The 17056-nt window shown below is 51.3% G+C and overlaps 5 protein-coding genes across 5 annotated transcripts; 3 read left to right on the top strand and 2 right to left on the bottom strand.

The window, feature by feature from the left end:
• Nucleotides 1–7839: 7839 nt before the first annotated feature.
• Nucleotides 7840–8814, bottom strand: BO86DRAFT_371337 (NPP1 family protein; the record flags this gene model as incomplete). Its single annotated transcript, XM_025670317.1, has 2 exons — nucleotides 7840–8456; nucleotides 8582–8814. 2 exons carry the CDS (start codon nucleotides 8812–8814, stop codon nucleotides 7949–7951), a joined length of 741 nt encoding a protein of 246 aa, XP_025523051.1. The 3' UTR covers nucleotides 7840–7948.
• Nucleotides 8815–9507: 693 nt separating this feature from the next.
• Nucleotides 9508–10575, bottom strand: BO86DRAFT_371338 (acetylglutamate kinase; the record flags this gene model as incomplete). Its single annotated transcript, XM_025670318.1, has 1 exon — nucleotides 9508–10575. The coding sequence occupies one exon, from the start codon at nucleotides 10573–10575 to the stop codon at nucleotides 9508–9510; it is 1068 nt and encodes a 355-aa protein (XP_025523052.1).
• A 2127-nt stretch (nucleotides 10576–12702) lies between these two features.
• Nucleotides 12703–13786, top strand: BO86DRAFT_392882 (acyl-CoA N-acyltransferase). The gene is made up of 2 exons (XM_025672907.1): nucleotides 12703–13273; nucleotides 13354–13786. The coding sequence occupies exons 1-2, from the start codon at nucleotides 12865–12867 to the stop codon at nucleotides 13584–13586; spliced, it is 642 nt and encodes a 213-aa protein (XP_025523053.1). The 5' UTR covers nucleotides 12703–12864; the 3' UTR covers nucleotides 13587–13786.
• Nucleotides 13787–14332: 546 nt separating this feature from the next.
• BO86DRAFT_347941 (uncharacterized protein) lies at nucleotides 14333–15423 on the top strand. The gene is made up of 2 exons (XM_025669291.1): nucleotides 14333–14741; nucleotides 14795–15423. The coding sequence occupies exons 1-2, from the start codon at nucleotides 14679–14681 to the stop codon at nucleotides 15239–15241; spliced, it is 510 nt and encodes a 169-aa protein (XP_025523054.1). The 5' UTR covers nucleotides 14333–14678; the 3' UTR covers nucleotides 15242–15423.
• Nucleotides 15424–15576: 153 nt separating this feature from the next.
• On the top strand, nucleotides 15577–16412 carry BO86DRAFT_392884 (uncharacterized protein). The gene is made up of 2 exons (XM_025672908.1): nucleotides 15577–15736; nucleotides 15818–16412. The coding sequence occupies exons 1-2, from the start codon at nucleotides 15701–15703 to the stop codon at nucleotides 16154–16156; spliced, it is 375 nt and encodes a 124-aa protein (XP_025523055.1). The 5' UTR covers nucleotides 15577–15700; the 3' UTR covers nucleotides 16157–16412.
• Nucleotides 16413–17056: the final 644 nt, after the last annotated feature.

Raw genomic sequence — 17056 nt, forward strand, 5'->3', positions numbered from 1 at the left:
AAGCCATTGCAGCATCCTTCATGGAAATCATGGGTTTGGAGCACCGCATCCTTTCATTGATCCGGTTGCGAAGAGATGTACCGATGGGTGCGAGACGCTCAAGCATATTACCACTGCATTCAGCCATTGTGCCCAACCAAGGCACTAAGAGCGTTGTCTGTGATTCGCACCTCTTATATCGCTGGGACTGAGAAGCCTCTGATTCGGCGATTGCCCACGAATGTGGCGTCTCCAGGGATGGAGCACAGAAGTGTCTGCAACATGGGGAGCACCTCGCCGCTTCTTCGCCTGACCCTCATCACTAAGGTAGATCAGCTTAGCGCGACCAAATTGTCCGTTCTGTCGGCAGCATCCTTATTGGAGCCACTGTAACTAGGATTCTGCATCCACGGGCCAAAATCCTTCCATGACAACGATGCGGAGCTGCACGGTCTTGCATGGTGCCAGGACTATGATTACGACTTTGTTCAATCAAGCCATGATGCTGTCGTCCTTTTTTCAATCACAACAAGGTGCTTCCATACGTCTTCCGTGACCCCATAGCAGAGTGACCAATATTCCTTGCCCACGGGTTGATCCCAACGAGCTACAGCCCCTTCCTCGGGGCCACCGATTTCGCCGAGGTGCCCAGGGGTTCCAGGACCTTCCTAATCTCATCAACAACAATCGTCCATGCCCCGTCGTCCGGTGTCGGGGTCGCAAATTTAGGGCCACGAAGGACCCGCCGAGTAATCTTGCCTCCACGTGCATTCGACCTGTACCAAGTGTCAGTCAGTTGAAGAATAGCCCAGGGAACAGAAAGCGAGGGGTTTTCAGTTACATTGTCCGCATCGTGCAGACACCTCCTGTAGGTGTGGCAATCATTCCCAGTATTATCGCGGGACGTAACTCATTCAAAGCAGAATATGACTCTGAGTTGTGTGTGTTCCTTCAGTAGCGCACGAGGTATGTCGCGGACACGACTTGGAATCCACGCATCCTGATGTAGCTGGCTGATAACACCAGCCACCTAGGAGAAAGGATGAACAAAAAGACTCAGTGCGCATACTAAAGGAAGCTTTTGCCTTCCAAGTGTCGTCCATCAGAGACGAGAGCAGATTGTATCAAAAGATGACCCGATACTGCGCACGTTCCACAAATCCCAGATGATTGCATGTCCGAGCATGAGAACTCGCGACTTTTACGATGATGACCTTGGCTTCACCTTCCAGCATGGAGTTGATGGTTTCAACCTTTGGTTGACTGCTCACAGGTAGAGGTTCTCCCAAACGGAAAAGGCGTCGTTCTATATAGATTCTTCTGCGCAGTATACGGCGTGAAGATAACCATCTCCTTGCCTTGATAACCGTTCTTCTGATAGCTTGATGTTATATCCGTTGTGACAGGCTCGACAGGACTGTCCGCAGTTGCAAGCCCTTAGTCCTTGTCTAAAAGGAGCATCGCCCGCTCAACAGCCAGAGCTTTATTGCGCCTCTTCTATACGTCGGTATGGTGCCGATTTGTGTATGAGATTCCACACAGTCATGATCAATCGAGTCATAATGATTAGATCTCCGCGCGTGTACCGAGTGACGGTTGTACATCATATTGCTGGGAGATTTTGAAAGCCATTTCATGGGCTTTGAGACTAGATGGTTGCACTAGTGCATGCAAGATAGACGGCAAGACAGCAGCATCTCGGTGGGGGCAGTGTTTCGTTCCCGGTGGCTCTCGCGAGCGGATTCTGTCGACAGCTGTTGCAACAGGCTTGGGTAAAGATTAGCCTAGAATGTGCGGGTTACACCCACCCAAGTACATCCCAGTCGGGCTGTTCGGGCATCGTTTCCACAGCTGACTGACCACGGAGCATTGACTCGCTTTCCAACTGCTTCCAGACCGTGCAGCATTCTGGGCTCAGTCCGGGCACAGGAATTGGACCCACCATGTTGTGTATAGATTCCATGCGATGTCAAGCCGTCTGATGGTTTCAGTCACGACGCGGACCTCAACGCAGAATCCGCGGACATCGCTTCGCAAATGCTCGGCTCCCCACCGGAGTGTCTCTATCTCATGAGGTCTCTCCCATCCGTTGGCACACTCTACCTCCTTCACATCACCGCTTCCTGCTCACACGTGGGGAAATTGTCGACTCTCTCGTTTACCTTTCCACGTTGTTGCAGCAGTCTGGCTTCGCCGCAACACGAGTTTTCTCATTTATCATGTGTGCGTGTCTCTTCATTCATCTTAAAGAGGCTTCCATCCTTGTCGAGCTTAAATAATAGAAAGCGCATCCCGTCATTCAGGAAGCCATGGACTGCCTGTGCTCGCCTTCCCCTTGTACTAGCCATATATCGAATAAGCGGCCTCGCATCCGGCATTTCGAACGCAGAAGAATTAAGTCAAACTTTTAAATCAATCACTGCTTTGATAGAGTCTTGCGACTCATTGTTAGGCATTAAAGTAAAGTCCAACCGTCCAGTATACGTCATGAAGCTATCCGGTTCCAGGTATTTGGTAAGGTGATCCGTTGCTGGGCGAAGGTTGAGCTTAAGATTTCGGGTCAACAGACACGCGCCGTAATTAGAGGTTGAAATCCATGACCGCAGCATTAAACTTCTGTGACGAGCATATGACTGGCCGATTTGCCGCGCAGATCAAACCCGGGCATCAGGCGGTGGTCTCAAAGTACTAACTAGGTAGTTACTATGTACGGTTCCATGGCCGCATTCCATAGACTGGTGGGCTTGACTAAAGGAAAGTTCAAGTCGGAAGCATAGGTACTGTGGCGGCAAGAGCGGGGGGCCCGAGGCCTCACGCCTTCCTTAATTGGAATCATCCCGTCAACGCCACCGCTGCATTCAGGAAAACGTTCCCACGGTACTTCACTACCCGTACGATGACATGGGCGGAGCGCCAACAGTGCAGGCACTCGCTCGATTCTTGCACGAATTCTATTTCCCTAGGTTAGCATGGGTGACAGTCGGCGGAACCACTCGCTTGGTGGAATTATTTGTCGAGAACGGCAATCCACGCTTTGGTCTTCTGTTGGGCCGTCGTCTTGATTTAGACAAGCATAAGGGTCGAAAATGTGAAGCTCGTTGGGGTAGTCCTTACAAAATCAGACGCGTCCTACATAACCACACAAGGGATGTGATTCGCGACATGGCCCCGGAAGCAACTTTACGGTTGTTCGGCCAGGAGCGGCACGCCCTGGCCCTGGCCCAATGCTTCGGTGCCTTGAAGAAATCCGGTGGTTAGTAAAAAGCTCCCGCTACGCGACAATCGTGTGCGCTGTTGTGACCGGATTGTCCTCAAAAGTCTCTTAGTGTAAGTGCCGGGTGCACCCGTCAATCCTTGCCCCATGCGTCGATAACAGAATTGACCAAGGTTAGTGCTAAATGCTGTCTTGTATGCATATGCTAACCGCACTTCATCACCAATCCTCAAGAGTTTGAACCGCTTCGATCGTCTTTGTTGCTCCTCCGACCCTCCCTGCACCTGTTAACCCGCAGCCCAAGACAAAGGCTCGCCTTGCCCCGTCTTTGACACGGCCAAAGGCGATTTAAAGCAACGGCTCGCCCCGGTATCGTGCAGCTGTAACTATTGCGGAGGAATTGATTCAGCAGCAACTGGCGCTGAGATAGCTTCTGGGACGAGTTCTTAGACAGTTTCCTCGACGGTGATCCTAGAGGACCTCATCTCCGGATTACCGATTGGCAAACATCATGTTGATCATTTGAAGCTATTTATTGCTCGAACTGACGCCCAAGTCGAAGAATCGAGGCCACGTGAGAAGAATAAAGGTGATATGGACTACGCTTCGTACTGACCAGTTCCTCGTCAAGCTTGACTGGGGCCTCTTCACTCCGGCACAAACCCATGTCGTTGGATAACTCGAGTATTAATGGCCTGAATCGCTGAGTTGAGATACAAATGCCAGCGTCTCACTTCTGCCGGTCGCTCGCTCATTTGCGTGGGGCGGCTTGAGCGAGACGCTGATCAAATGTATGAAGAGGATTATGGACCATTCGCAGTTTGCCATTCGATTTTCGCGGAAAGGTGGTCTTCGACGACCACGGGGACACACACCGTTGCTGTTTTGTACCCCAATGAAACGAAATAACCCTCCGATTGGCCTCCTTCCCTTGCTCTTCATTCGCTACCTGAGGTACTGCAGTACTTTTCGAGCGCTGCAATGTGACCAGCCCAAACTTGCGCCATGCTGGGAGCAGGCTGTAGCCCGGCGCTGTAATCATTCTCGGGAAGCTTGATTAGACAAAAGGTGCCATATGCGAATGACATAGTATCGTTTGAGTATCATCTTGAACTTCCTGGTTGGTTGGATTGCCAAAGGGTGGTATTTCCATGCCATGTAGCAATATATCCATCTGCTATGCCGAAGCATTCTCCTGGCCCCCGAATGCCTCGTCAGTGCTCTCTCTTTGTCAGTATTATCAAGTCCTTGAGGCTGGACATCGAAAATACAGGTATCGAGATTACAATAAAGCAAAGTTCGAGACGTAATAGGAAACTACCCCTATAGTGAACTTGTAATCCACCATCCGCATCCGTCCGATTGCCGAAGAGTTTGAGGGGCTTCTTTCTTCCATCGATGAAATTGGGAAGGGATAACAGGAACAACAGATGAGAGGGCTCAGAGGGCAAATAATTGCTCTCCGAAGCAGGCTGCATCCCGGCGATGCACCTTCCAGGGCCTCCATATGACGATTCTTGTACTCTTGTGCTGTGATGGTCCTCGCTCGTTGATTTGATGAATTCTGTCAAGACAACACTCTGTCCTCGCTGAGACCGATTTTGAGAACGCAGGATCACATACCCGATATTACTGTGCTGTAACAGCGGTCTCCGTGCGGACCAGGGCAGACCTGCGATTTGGTGCTGATGGCAAACGAATAAGGAACCTGACATTTGTATAGGTAATCCCAGCCAGGCAACCGGTCGGCTTGACGTGTTTCAAATCTAGGTCTGAACCAAGCCATGCGTCCGGGCTACTGGCAACGACTACATTCGGGGTCCCCGCCAGCGGTCCGTTCATCAAAATCCCAGGATTCATTAGCGTATGCAAGTCACAGGGACGCGATCGTGCAAGAAGGAAGGCCAGAAGCAATCGGCTACCTCACCAGAATGGACTGAGCGCAGAACCGGTAAATGAGTTAGGTGTCATACGACACACCATGAATTGACCCTGTGAGCACCAGCACTACTCAGAATCTCGCGGATGGTAGTTGGGTCAAATATTGCACGGGTTCGTTGCATTGCCGGTCGCGCGTATTCGAGAAGGAGACTTGTTTCTTCCTTGCTGACACAGTAGGGAGCGTGCGGTAAAGCGTGCGGTAGAGCTGTCTGTCGACGACGCGCCCCTACCCTCCATCTCGAGATTACCCCATCAACGTGCCGGTCGGATGGTGAGAGAGCATGCCCTATGTCGAGGTGGCCATCGCCGCTAGGAACTCCGTAAGGGGGATGCGTGACATTGATCGGGGATCAGTCCATGGAATACAGGACTTGCAAGCCACGGAGCCGTCTCTTTTCCTCGGGTCATATGCAACGATTTGAAAACTTTATGGAACGTGGTAAGCAGGTACGAGCTCGACATTGGGGTCTCGAACCCCCAATGATCTCCATTACCGGATCTTACTTTCGTGACTGCCATATGTCTTCTAAGTAGATAAGCACCGCAGCACTATGCTTGTCATGCTAGAAGTGTATCACTGTTTCGCATTTGAACATGGGGTCTTCTATCGTCGGGCAAGCTTTTGTGAAGAAGGATATCGCGAATTGAAAGGGACGGCGTCATTGCGTTGCAATAATCTCTCTGCCTCGCTGATTTTCAAGACTTTTCGGCCTTTTGTCAATCAAGGGACGGGGCGACGGAGGATAAATAGTGGAAAGGTAGATAGAATGCTGCCCCAGACAATCCATTTCGCGATTTGGCCAGTCAACGCAGAGAAACGTTTGGAAAAATGTTGTTTCCAGCCACAGACACGTAGTACCACGTTGCGTAGTCTATTTGATCAGTGGCGGTTCGATTGTCTTGTGCTTCGGGTTTCAACACATTCCCCTGTGATATGAGTCCCAGTATATCTTCCTTTTTTTCCTTCAGTACATCACCCCCCACAGACAGAGGGGGCAATTGGGATCCGACTCAAGGCCTTTCGCATAGATCCGTCACCTCGCCAATCAGGAGGATACGAACCACCTCCACAGCAGTTGCTCTTGATGGCCTGTCGCAGCATATGTGCGTGGTAGGCTTCAATAAGCCTGTGGATCATTCCTCTTTCACCTTCGTCCGGCAGGGACCCAGTCTCCGAAGCACTCTCAATTTCGGAAGTCAAACACCCGTGATCCTCGCGCACGGGGAACAAAGCCCGCCGTATTTGAGATGAGCAGGACCATACGAATCCATATCTCCATTGTGCGCATTGCTAAGCGAGGTGAGTGGACAGGCTGTTCGGGTCACGCCGGGGGCCGTCGTGCGGTGCCCCCAGCATCGACCAGGGTCGCATTATCGTTGACAGCCTACCATCGTGGATAGTCATGACATCTCTCGTGATTTCATACCCCTAACCAGATGGTCCAGGTACCATTTTGACTATCAATCAGTACGAGGTACCACTCCCACGCTAATAAAGGTCGAGACACTGCGTACGTCAGTGGGTGTCGGTCGGCCGACTGCGAAGAGAGTGTGGTGACCACTACACGATATGGGCCCGGTGCAGGTTAATCTCACACAGTGATTTGGTTACAGCATGGAAGTTTATTATGCTTTCCTCAGCGCCTGAATTGAGCAAAGAACCTGCGCGGCTCTTAGAGTGTCTAGAGGCTAGGCACAACTCCAGCCATCTCCGGTTCCTTCGTCGGGTCTTCTCCGTTTGCAGCCTGATTCACTGGGCACTCTCCCATGGACTTTTCTGTCGAATGCGTACGGTAAGGGCTAGAAACGCCCACCTTGCAGAAACGCGCGCGCATGTGAAGATCACAGGGACCTGTCAGCAGGGTTTGTTGGGGCCACTGGATAGACCAGGAGTCTGAAAGAGGTCGTGGACTGTCAAAGGACACTATAGCGTGATGTATCCTTGATATATCGTTGTATATCAGGTACTCAGCGATAGGGAAACGCGAGTTTTGGTAGAAATATTGAGCAATCGCCTGGTCTGTGTAGGTCCAGGTTTCTAAGCACGTACATAGAACCACTTCTGATGGGTACCAAAAGACGCTAGTAGCATGATATGGATAGGAAATGAAATACTAGAGCCTGTGAGATATAAAGATCCTTTCAGGTATCCGTGGAAGCCAGGACTTACGACATGTGGATGAGTAAAGGTGGAAGTTGTTGATGAAAATGAACTTGGAAGATGACGTGGAAGAGGATGAAAAGGTGGATGAGAGAAGAAAGAAAGACGGGGGATAAGGAAGGTCCTTATAACTTGGGGATGGAAAAGCTTGAATGATGTTGAGTCAGTGGGAGCCATTCACCTATCAGAGTCATTGAATAGATCTGATTGTTTGCAAGAGAAAGGGTAGAGTAAGAAAGATTGCAGTGAATAACTCCCCAAGGTGGATCGATTCTATAGACGAAGGTAGCTGCAGACATCCTGATTTTTTATGCTAGCAAAGAACTAAGAAAAGTATAATATGCTAATGGAGCAAAGAGTGAATGACACAATCGTTGTGAATATACTTCTACATAACAATAGAGATGAATACTTTACATCAATTTACATCAATTTACATCAATGAAGGTACTCCTCTCCAGTAAGACTAGCTAGTACCCTTTATATTCAGATGACCTTAAGTACAACCATAGCAATTCGGCATTATTATACCACCTATGTACAGCAGCGCAAGTCATTCACCAAGATGCTCCAGTGCCGGAAGAATTACAGCTATGTCCACCGGCAAACCCCACATTTACTCACCCCAACCATCGCCATACAAATAGGGTCCATCAGTAAGTAGCCTTCGCCAGATTATCATCAAAAGTCGCATCCTTGAACGGCACGATCGCGCTCCCGAAGTCGGTATCCGACAGCGCCGTGCTCGCAGCCGAGGGCAGACTCTCCCAGGCGACCAGCGGCTGGGTCCCGCCGACGGTGGTGGTGAGCCCGCACGAGTGGTCGATGGGCCAGATGCTTTCGTACTTGATCAGCGGCTTGACGCCGTCGAGCGTGTACCCGTCGGTGGAGCAGTCCCAGTCACCATGAGCAGAAGGGCACACGGCCAGGATGTTGTCGGCGGTGTAGACGGTGGGGTCGGAGATCCAGACGATCACGCCCTCCCAGTCGTGGCGGTGGCCGAGGCCGGTGGAGGGCTCGTCCTTGGGCATGTACCAGCTGTACAGCAGGGCGGTCGGGTAGGTGTAGTCGCCGGTCGAGGAGACGTTGCTGCGGACGTAGATCTGGCCCGTTGAGGAGCTGCAGTCGCCGTCGGAGGCGCCGGTGGGGGCTAGCCCTGCACTTTGGAGGTGTTAGGGTAGATTTTGATATGGAGGGGGGAAGATGGGCAAGCAGTGCGGGGAAGGGACAGGGTTGAGGGGAAGGGGTGGTGTATGCGGGGTTATCATGTACTCTACTCTACTCACTTGGTATCACCCTCCGCATCAACGGCAGGGAACGGCACACATCCGTTGACCACGTAAAGGTATGGCTGGTAGTTCAGGTACAATGTGCCTGTAGCATCATCAGGGACCGTCTGGTCAAAGCCTACGATCTCGTCGCTGGCGATGGTGCCGCGTGCACTGAGCTTGGAGGTGGCAGGGCGGGCCTGGACCATGGACAGGCCCGTGGCGAGAAGGAGGGCGGATCGGAGAGACATGATCAATTGAATTGAGGGATAAAAAGATTGATTCTGGCCACTTCAAACTCTGAAGAATGTTCCTGACAGCCTGAAGCAAAGTTTGGCAGGATGGATGGGGCGCACCTTTTATGCTGGTCGCAATGGGTAGGAATCGGCAGGATCGGCAGTTCTCCCCTGAAGAGCCAGTTATCAAGGTGGGGAAGAACGGTCGGTCGGCCGCGCAACTCCACCATTGGAGCTCACAGGTAAGAACCCATTGTAACCATGTGAGAGAGAACGTGATGGATGATCGGAGGGGAAGTGGTTGAAGACAATGGATTGCTGGACGGGATCGATATTAATCCCGTCAGTCATCTTCCTCCAATCAGAGGGGGCGAGGGCTTCACGCGACGGTTGAGGATCAGTGCGTCGCCGCCACGGTGAGATTCCTCTGGCTGACAGACATTTATCAAGAACCAAGCTAGCTGGAGGCAGTTTCCTTAGTCTATTGCTTGGTCTTTTAAGACAATGACTTCGTCAGACCGTTGGCATTCTGCATTCTGCAGCTTAGGGCTGGGCCGAGGTTGACCCGGTGCCTAGTTTCGGGCTCGTAGGGTGCCGAAGTGAGCATTCCTTGGAATAAATTAAAGTATATATGCAGATTGTGATAAGAGAAATCTCATCAACACCACCAGGGCAAGAATGTAATCACCGTGCGGGCGAGTCTCCCGCTCAGACCATAGCAGCCTGCTGCTGCAATCCCGCCTGCCCGCCAACCAGGCCCACCATCATCTCGCTTCTTCTTACCACGGGCTCTGGAGCGACTTCTCTCCTAGCCTTAGCTCTCCGGATCACCGTCCCTTCTCCATGGCCTTCGCCCGCAAAGACCTCTTTTAACAGCCCTCGAGGATGTACTACAGACACCCTTGCCTCTTCACCCTCCTTTCCCTCCAACAAATCTTGCACCGCCGTCATCCTCACTCTCCACCGCATCCCCAACCGCGCCCACTCCTGCTTCCGCAACCACTCCAAACTGATCACGTCCATTTTCCTTCCTGTCCTCCCATTCACCAAGCCGCCTGTCTCGGAAAGGTACACGACCTTCTCCGGACGCAGCACCCGCGCCAGGGCAGATGCCGCCAGGTCCGCATGGACATTGAGAACTTGTCCATCGGAAGTCTCTCCCATGCAGGTCAGCACCGGCACGCAAGATGCGCGCAGAGCCGCTCGGATAGACGAGTCTTCAATCTTGTTGACTCTGCCCACGTGGCCGTACTTGCTTGCATCAAGGTACTCGGCTTGAAAAACACCCGAGGTCAACGGCCGAGCGGAGACACCGATATTCTCGAGCTCCTGAACAAGCTTAAAGTTCTCCTCGAGTAGAGCTGTGCGAGCCAGCGCCAGGGTGCGTCCATCGGTGACGCGGATGCCATCGTGGAACTCTGACTTGACTCCCGTGGCAGAGAGCAGCGTGTTAAGCTGGGGCCCTGCGCCATGAACGAGAATCGGGTAGAGGCCAATATGGCTTAGGAAGGCGATCGCAGACGCGAGTGAAGGGAGGTGGTCAGCGAGAATAGCACCGCCGACTTTGATGACGGCGAAAGGGCGGGACGAGAAAGTGGGTGTGCTGAAGTATGAGAGGTACTGTTGGGCGGTGTGTTTGGAGTCTATTTGGCGCAGGAGTTGTGCTATCGTGGACCGAGTTGCGGCCACCTGGTCGCTTTGAGCCTGCGAGTACAGTCGGATACCGTGAGTAGGATATACCACGGGCAGGGTTGAGCTGCCTCGTATAGAATGCATGAGTCCCAGAGGGACCGGTATCGTGGGGGTGAAGCGACCCATATCGTAGACAAGGCAACTGGTGTATGATAATCGTTCGTTGTGGGCGAACAAAAGCCGGGTTGAATCAGCGCGGGTCACAAGGGTTTATATCCCTCACTGATAAAGAGCGCATAGGCAGCGCAGTTCATGCCTTGATTTCACCATCCGGTTGGGTTGTGTTATATCCCTCATCGCGGCCCGCGGTCGGAATCGAACCGACGATGTATCATAGCAGCGACTGGTGGTGGGGTTTGACTGGAGCCATGGTTCCAGGCTTCATTCCTAATTTCGAGTCGTAGACAGCCACGAGTATCACTCAAATACAAGTTGGCCATGAGAGAGTCTCAGGATAATCTTGGTGGTGTTGCAACACTGGATCGCGCGGAGAGTTCGTGATGGCGCCCAAAGTCAGCCACCCCTCCCCAGCCATGCAACTCGGGCAGGCACACCGACAAGATGACAGCAGCGGGGTTTTCTGGCATATCTTCTGCAGATCCACGTATCGCGTACTGAAATTGAAGTATGGCCAAGTCCCATTTTCCTTCAGGGTAACATCGCGTAGCGCGCTCACCGCCACACTTCAAGGTTCCATCTTTCATCCCGCTTGGTGCGTCATTTTCTCTCTTGTCGGCTATTGGTTGGCCAAATCACGCTGCAAGAGAACTGGGAAGACACGCATCGGGCACGCACGCAACGTTCGACAGATAGTAGTTCTCTCAGGAGATAATTTAACATGATCAGGCGAGAGAATCTGCCAAGCGCTCGGAAGGTCTGGAACTGATCATCGATTTTCGTCCATTCCGCACAAATCAAATCCACCCATCTGGCGACTAACACAGCTCTGATAGGTCTGGGCCTGGGGATTCAGCACAACTCTCTGATCGCACTAAGCAGATCCAAGTTAGCGCAATGGATTCTCCCTAGGCACTGAGAAGCATGCGGTGGATGTGGACATGTGGGGGTTAAACGCCAGGAGCACCTGCTGCCACTCTATGGCCATCCGTCGAATGCACTTATTGTTGCAACGTGCTTAGTTTCTGGGCTTGGTCGCAACAGAATGCTTCCAACTCTCAGTAACGAGCTCAATGATGACATTTAACTTCAAGCGAACACATTGGTTGTAGGTCGTTGGTGGGGAAGAATATGACACCTTCAATATTCGAAGCCACAAGTCATACATACGTAGCTGCCTAGGTCGAGCACTTTTGTTTAGTAGAGTACTCTGCTAAACGGCGAGTTGGTTTGTAGGTATAGTATAGGCATGGGAAGCGGCCCATCGAGTCATCCTTATTCATGAAAGGATGGGATCAAGGATGGGATCAAGTTCAATGCCTCATGACTGCATGGCAATGATGACATGCCGCGTGAGCGACATGGGTGCAACCGGAAAAGAAGGCAACAGTCTCATCCTAGCAAAGCAAAGGATACAACGTCCGACAGGCACTCTGTGCTGCCAAATGCAAGTGCACTAGTCTAATGACCATTATAGCCTCCTTGAATGGAGCACACCCATGAAGCTTATGTGCGCCGGAAAGGTGGGTTTTGTCGTGTCGCACAGCATCACCCGCCTCATGCCTCCTGTAGATGGGCACTGATGCACGATTTATTAGGACCCGGTAGTTTAGCAGAGAGAAGGAGTTCTGTAAAAAGCGACCGTGGCAAAGGAGCATGGAAATATGCCTCGCCTCGAAGCAAGCTGGATCTGATTCGACACCCGATCAGTCGAGTCGATGCTGGTTTCTCTATCGACTAATCAATTACGAGACGAGCACAGGCTAACCATGTTGGGTCCGGAGCCTCACATCGACCAACATCGTACATCGTAGTTAGTGACTTGTGGCCTGGATGTCGATGAGTGTTGTGATCGCATTCGAAATTTGCGGGCCGACCCACGTTGTCTCTTCAGTTACACGGATCGCGTGCGGTCATACCAAGGATGGCCAAAGCCACGCATCGAATAACAAACTCTCAACCACAATACTATGGTAGAGCAGGCGACATTTGTCCGATCGGAAACCAAATCCTGTCGTTGGTACAAATGATAAAGAAGTATAAGAGCGGGGCGACTCCGCTACAAGGCTTGCAGGCGCATGGATCCAACGCCGCCCACGCTTGCCCGCGCGGGCGGGGCGACTAAAATTAGTCTCAGTGTCGATTGCAGCAGCTGACGATGACTCAACCCCTCATTTAAATCAGTCACTTGTCTGCTTATCTTCCAGCCAGCTGTTCTGTTCGCTCCACGTTCCGTCACAAATCTTCTCAGACAACATGACGGCAGCCGAAACGATTCGTGTCTCCCAGAAGGATGGCTCTACTCTGCGACTCGAGTTCGCCACGATCGATGATCTGAATGAGATCACCGACCTGTGGTACAATGCCTTCTCACCCGGCATGTTGTTCCTCTGGCCAGACACCCCGGGGGTGCGCCAGTGGTGGAACGATGCCAACCGCCACGACATGCTCCACAAACCCAACGCGAAGTATCTCAAGGTCGTGGACACAGCGCAGAATGGCCGCATTGTCGCGTACGCCAAGTGGTCGCTGGAGACCGCCGAAGAGCGCGGACGACGGTGGCCCGCGTGGCATTCTGAAATGGACCCAGCCTTGATGGATAAATTTCTGGGCCACTTGGAGACCAACCGGACGATGGCTGTCGCAGGTGCTCCCAAGAACTTCTGTACGTTTGACCCCGGGAGAATCGGAGTATCTCGTTGAGGGTTATTGAGAGTGGACTGACGGTGCTCACGCGACCACCAGATCTTGATATGCTAGCGACACATAGCGACTACCGGAAACGCGGTGCCGCACGGTTATTGCTCGAATGGGGATGTGAGGTGGGCGACGAGGAGAATGCGCACATTTATATCGACGCGAGCACCGATGGCCAGCCGGTCTATCAGAGGTTCGGCTTTGTGAGCAAGAATGACCCCACTGTCGATCCGTTCGAAGTCGCGGCCATGGTGAGACAGCCAGGGTGGAAGTCGGTTTGACCCCAACGTGTCCAGGAATTTGGGTACTGCAGATTATGAGATGGTATAACAGCACATTCTAGCAGTGAAGTGATACATAGATAGTTTGGTCACCTTTGAGAAAGCGTGGTGCCTTCCTTACCCAGAAGGCACATCAGAATCCTGTTTTTGGCTAGATTAATGTAAGGCGTTGTGAAACCTATACAACCCGTCAGTCAACGTGAACACATGTAATTTCCTAGAGGTTATGCTTCCAATAGGCGGCATCAAGCATTAACCTCTTATACCAAGCCTTTGAGGACAGGTCTTGCCAAAATGGCTTCCCAAGCTCGCTCCCGGGCGTTGTTATCGCCCCGTTGACGCTGAATAATGTGGCATCTGATCTTTGGAAACACTCATCGCGGAACCTCGGATGGGAAGAAGTGTCCGACAATACTGGTGTTGTCGCTTTTCTAATATAAGCTATATTCTTGTTGGTCAAAGTAAGTGTCATCCCTGTTAGACTAAAGCCAACATGAAAGCTAAAGTAAGCCATTCGCGAAGGCTAGTAAGTCACTATGCCCGGTTGGAGCCATGCTTTTCGGGCCTACCCGACGCGCAAGGATTCTGCCGCATAAGTTCGGATTGCATGCTTCTTTGACAGATTCGGACCCCGGCTCTAGCATCCATGATAGGCTAATAGGTAGTTAGAAAACATCCCGTCGTCTTCGAACCCTGACTGAGACACGGATAGTACTAGTACCGAGTACATGATAGACTTTAAGTCACGATAGCATCCCATTCTCATTCCCCACCGAGGCAAAGGCTATTGGATAATTAAACCCCCCAGATCCATGAAACCTGCATTCGATATGTTACCAACTTCACATTTCAAGATCTCAACTTTAGTAGGTCATCAGTCGATAGGTAGCTGGCCTGACTTCCACAATCAAAATAGGTATTTCTGCTGTTTCCTATCCTGTCTTAGCTAAAGAAAATAGACACTACGACTAGCGTGGACCTGTATGAACTTGGAAGGATACTACCTTTTCCCCTTCTAGGAGAAACAATCCTCCAAAGCAGCCTAATAGCAAGTTTCGAGTTGAGGGACGAAGTCCATTCCACCAGACAATCATGAAATTCCAGGCAACTCTACCCCTCGCCGTTTTACTGTCTGCTGCGTCTGTTACTTCCAGCGTAAGTTGCTATAGCGCAATACAACAAAAGTGAAAGCTTACACCCTGTCCTAGGGGACCAACAATGTCTGGGACATTGTCGCAACCCTTATACAGGCTCCTTCAGGTGACGGATATCTCCACCTGGATGATGACGGCGTCTTAATATCCCTTAGTGGATCTGGAGACGTGCTAGCATATCGACAATTAGACCCCAAACAAATCAATCAGTACATCAATCGCTTTCCTTCGCCGGCCAGGGAACACCTTCTCGGGGTCTTCAAAGGTGTTGATGGTAGAGACGTGATTGACATTGCGCAACTCGCCCACTTCGACTTAAAGGCACTACTCCCAGAGCCTGATGAAGCCAGTCTTCCTGTTGCCAGTTCCTCCTCTACTCTCAATCACCTGGCGGAGCGCGCATGTCACAACTATGCTTGCTCGGGTCCCGTCTTGTGCTATTCTTATACCTGCTCTGTTTGTGCTAAGGCAGACCATCTTCACTGGGGCTTATGCTATTGAGGGGAGAGTGCTGTTGAGGGGCGAGGAATATTTCGGCAAGTTGTAAGGTGTTTGGGATTTACGTGACCCGTTCATCTTTTTCGCTAGTAGATGCCAGGGCACTTTTGCTTTCAGATATTCGACATGGAATATCCAAGCTTTTGCCGCTCCTGATCAACTTGTGGTTATTTTGGTACTTTTCCAGGGCTAGGTAGACCGGTGGCGTTGTGCCTAGGGTGCAGCGCCTCCGCCAATCATTTCCTAATTTGAGAAGAATTGTTGGTTCAGTATTTGTTGACCTTTGCTCTCTGTAAGTTACCCTATTCCCCTTGCACATATAAGGCTTAAGATTGCCCCATCCTTTGACCCCTCCAAAACCAAAATCTGAAAGACACAAGCATTTGTTGTCCCATATTCCGACGTCCGTGATAGCACAACAACTACGATCTTCTAGACTCCTATCTCTCCTAGAAACTCCCAATGCAAGAAACATGCGAAGCAGCAGCGGAACACATGGTACGCACACTCTGGGTCTCAACTCCCTCTCTTGTTAGACTCAAAATGCACATTAAGATTTATACTTTCGATAACCTACAGCCCGAAACACAACAAACCGCAGCTGAGGGGCCCGCCTGCGCAAATAACTCCGTCTTATTAACCACTCTGCGCGCCTTACCACAGGACCCGCTGGGCTTCTCTCATCTGGGCATGGACGGAGTGTGGCGAAACTGGGGTCAGGGTCGCAACGTGGTCAGCTATCGTGCTCTCAGCCCCGAAGAGATTTCTGAGGTGCTTGGGATTTTCCCTGGCTGGATGCGGGAAAAGTTCGAGCAGGGGCTGGAGGGGGTGGATGGGAGGGATGTGATGGATATTGAGCAGCTTTTGCATCCTAGGGAGGAGCTCTTGCCGAAATTTGAAGATGATGGGGGGTTGTAGTCAATCGCTGTTGTATGAGGAAGAAGAAAACTTTTCTTTTCCTTTCTTCCTTTTGATCTTTGATTTCTTTTTCTTTTTCCTCCCTCCACACTTCTTGAGGTGACTTTGAGTTTTCTGTTACCTGCCTACTTATTGTCGGCTCCCTCTCAAGGTCGTGGGTTTGGACTGTTCTCGAAGACAGGCGGGGTACTAGTTCTTTTACTAAAGCTGCTTACCAATCAACCAGATGTGATGTTAGAGACTTCTATGATGTGAGCGCTGTGTAATTCAGTCACCCATTCTTGATATGCCTCAGTACAATGCTTAAGGCGATAGAAGAGACTGATCTAAATCCATGCAACAATTCAAGTCTCAAACTTCTTGAAGATCCAGGTGCATCATCAGTCACGTGCATTGACTTGGAAGGGCCTAAACCCCACATTAAAGAGTTCAGCAGGGATTCGATGCATCGGGTGTGTCTTTTCGAGAGATCGACCGTGCGGCCAGCATGCCCTTTTCTCCGGACAGGACAGGACAATAAGACATAAAGAGCCCATCAGCGAGTTCGAGGTCTCCTAGGCGAATAAGACCAATCTTGGTGCAACCGGGCCCGATGGGGCCTACCCCAAAGATACCTAGTAAAGCTCAGGTGAAATAAGTCTGTACTGTACTGCACAAGTATCCTTGAATTAGGGGATTGCATGGCTTTAAGCGATCCGCAATAGATAGGTCGCACCATCAGGCGAGTGGGATCTGCTATCGTCGGCTTGAACGCACTGCCTTGTGGATACTGCCCGATACCATGCGGGAGATGCAATTGGCTTTCTGCAAGTCTCCGAGTTAACGATGGCAGATGTCTTGTTCAAGGATGAGTTGATTCTTGCATCGTCACCCCAAGAGCCGACCTGTCGGACATGGGGA

This window comes from Aspergillus japonicus, assembly GCF_003184785.1.
Source record: "Aspergillus japonicus CBS 114.51 unplaced genomic scaffold BO86scaffold_79, whole genome shotgun sequence".
Classification (NCBI taxonomy): domain Eukaryota; kingdom Fungi; phylum Ascomycota; class Eurotiomycetes; order Eurotiales; family Aspergillaceae; genus Aspergillus; species Aspergillus japonicus.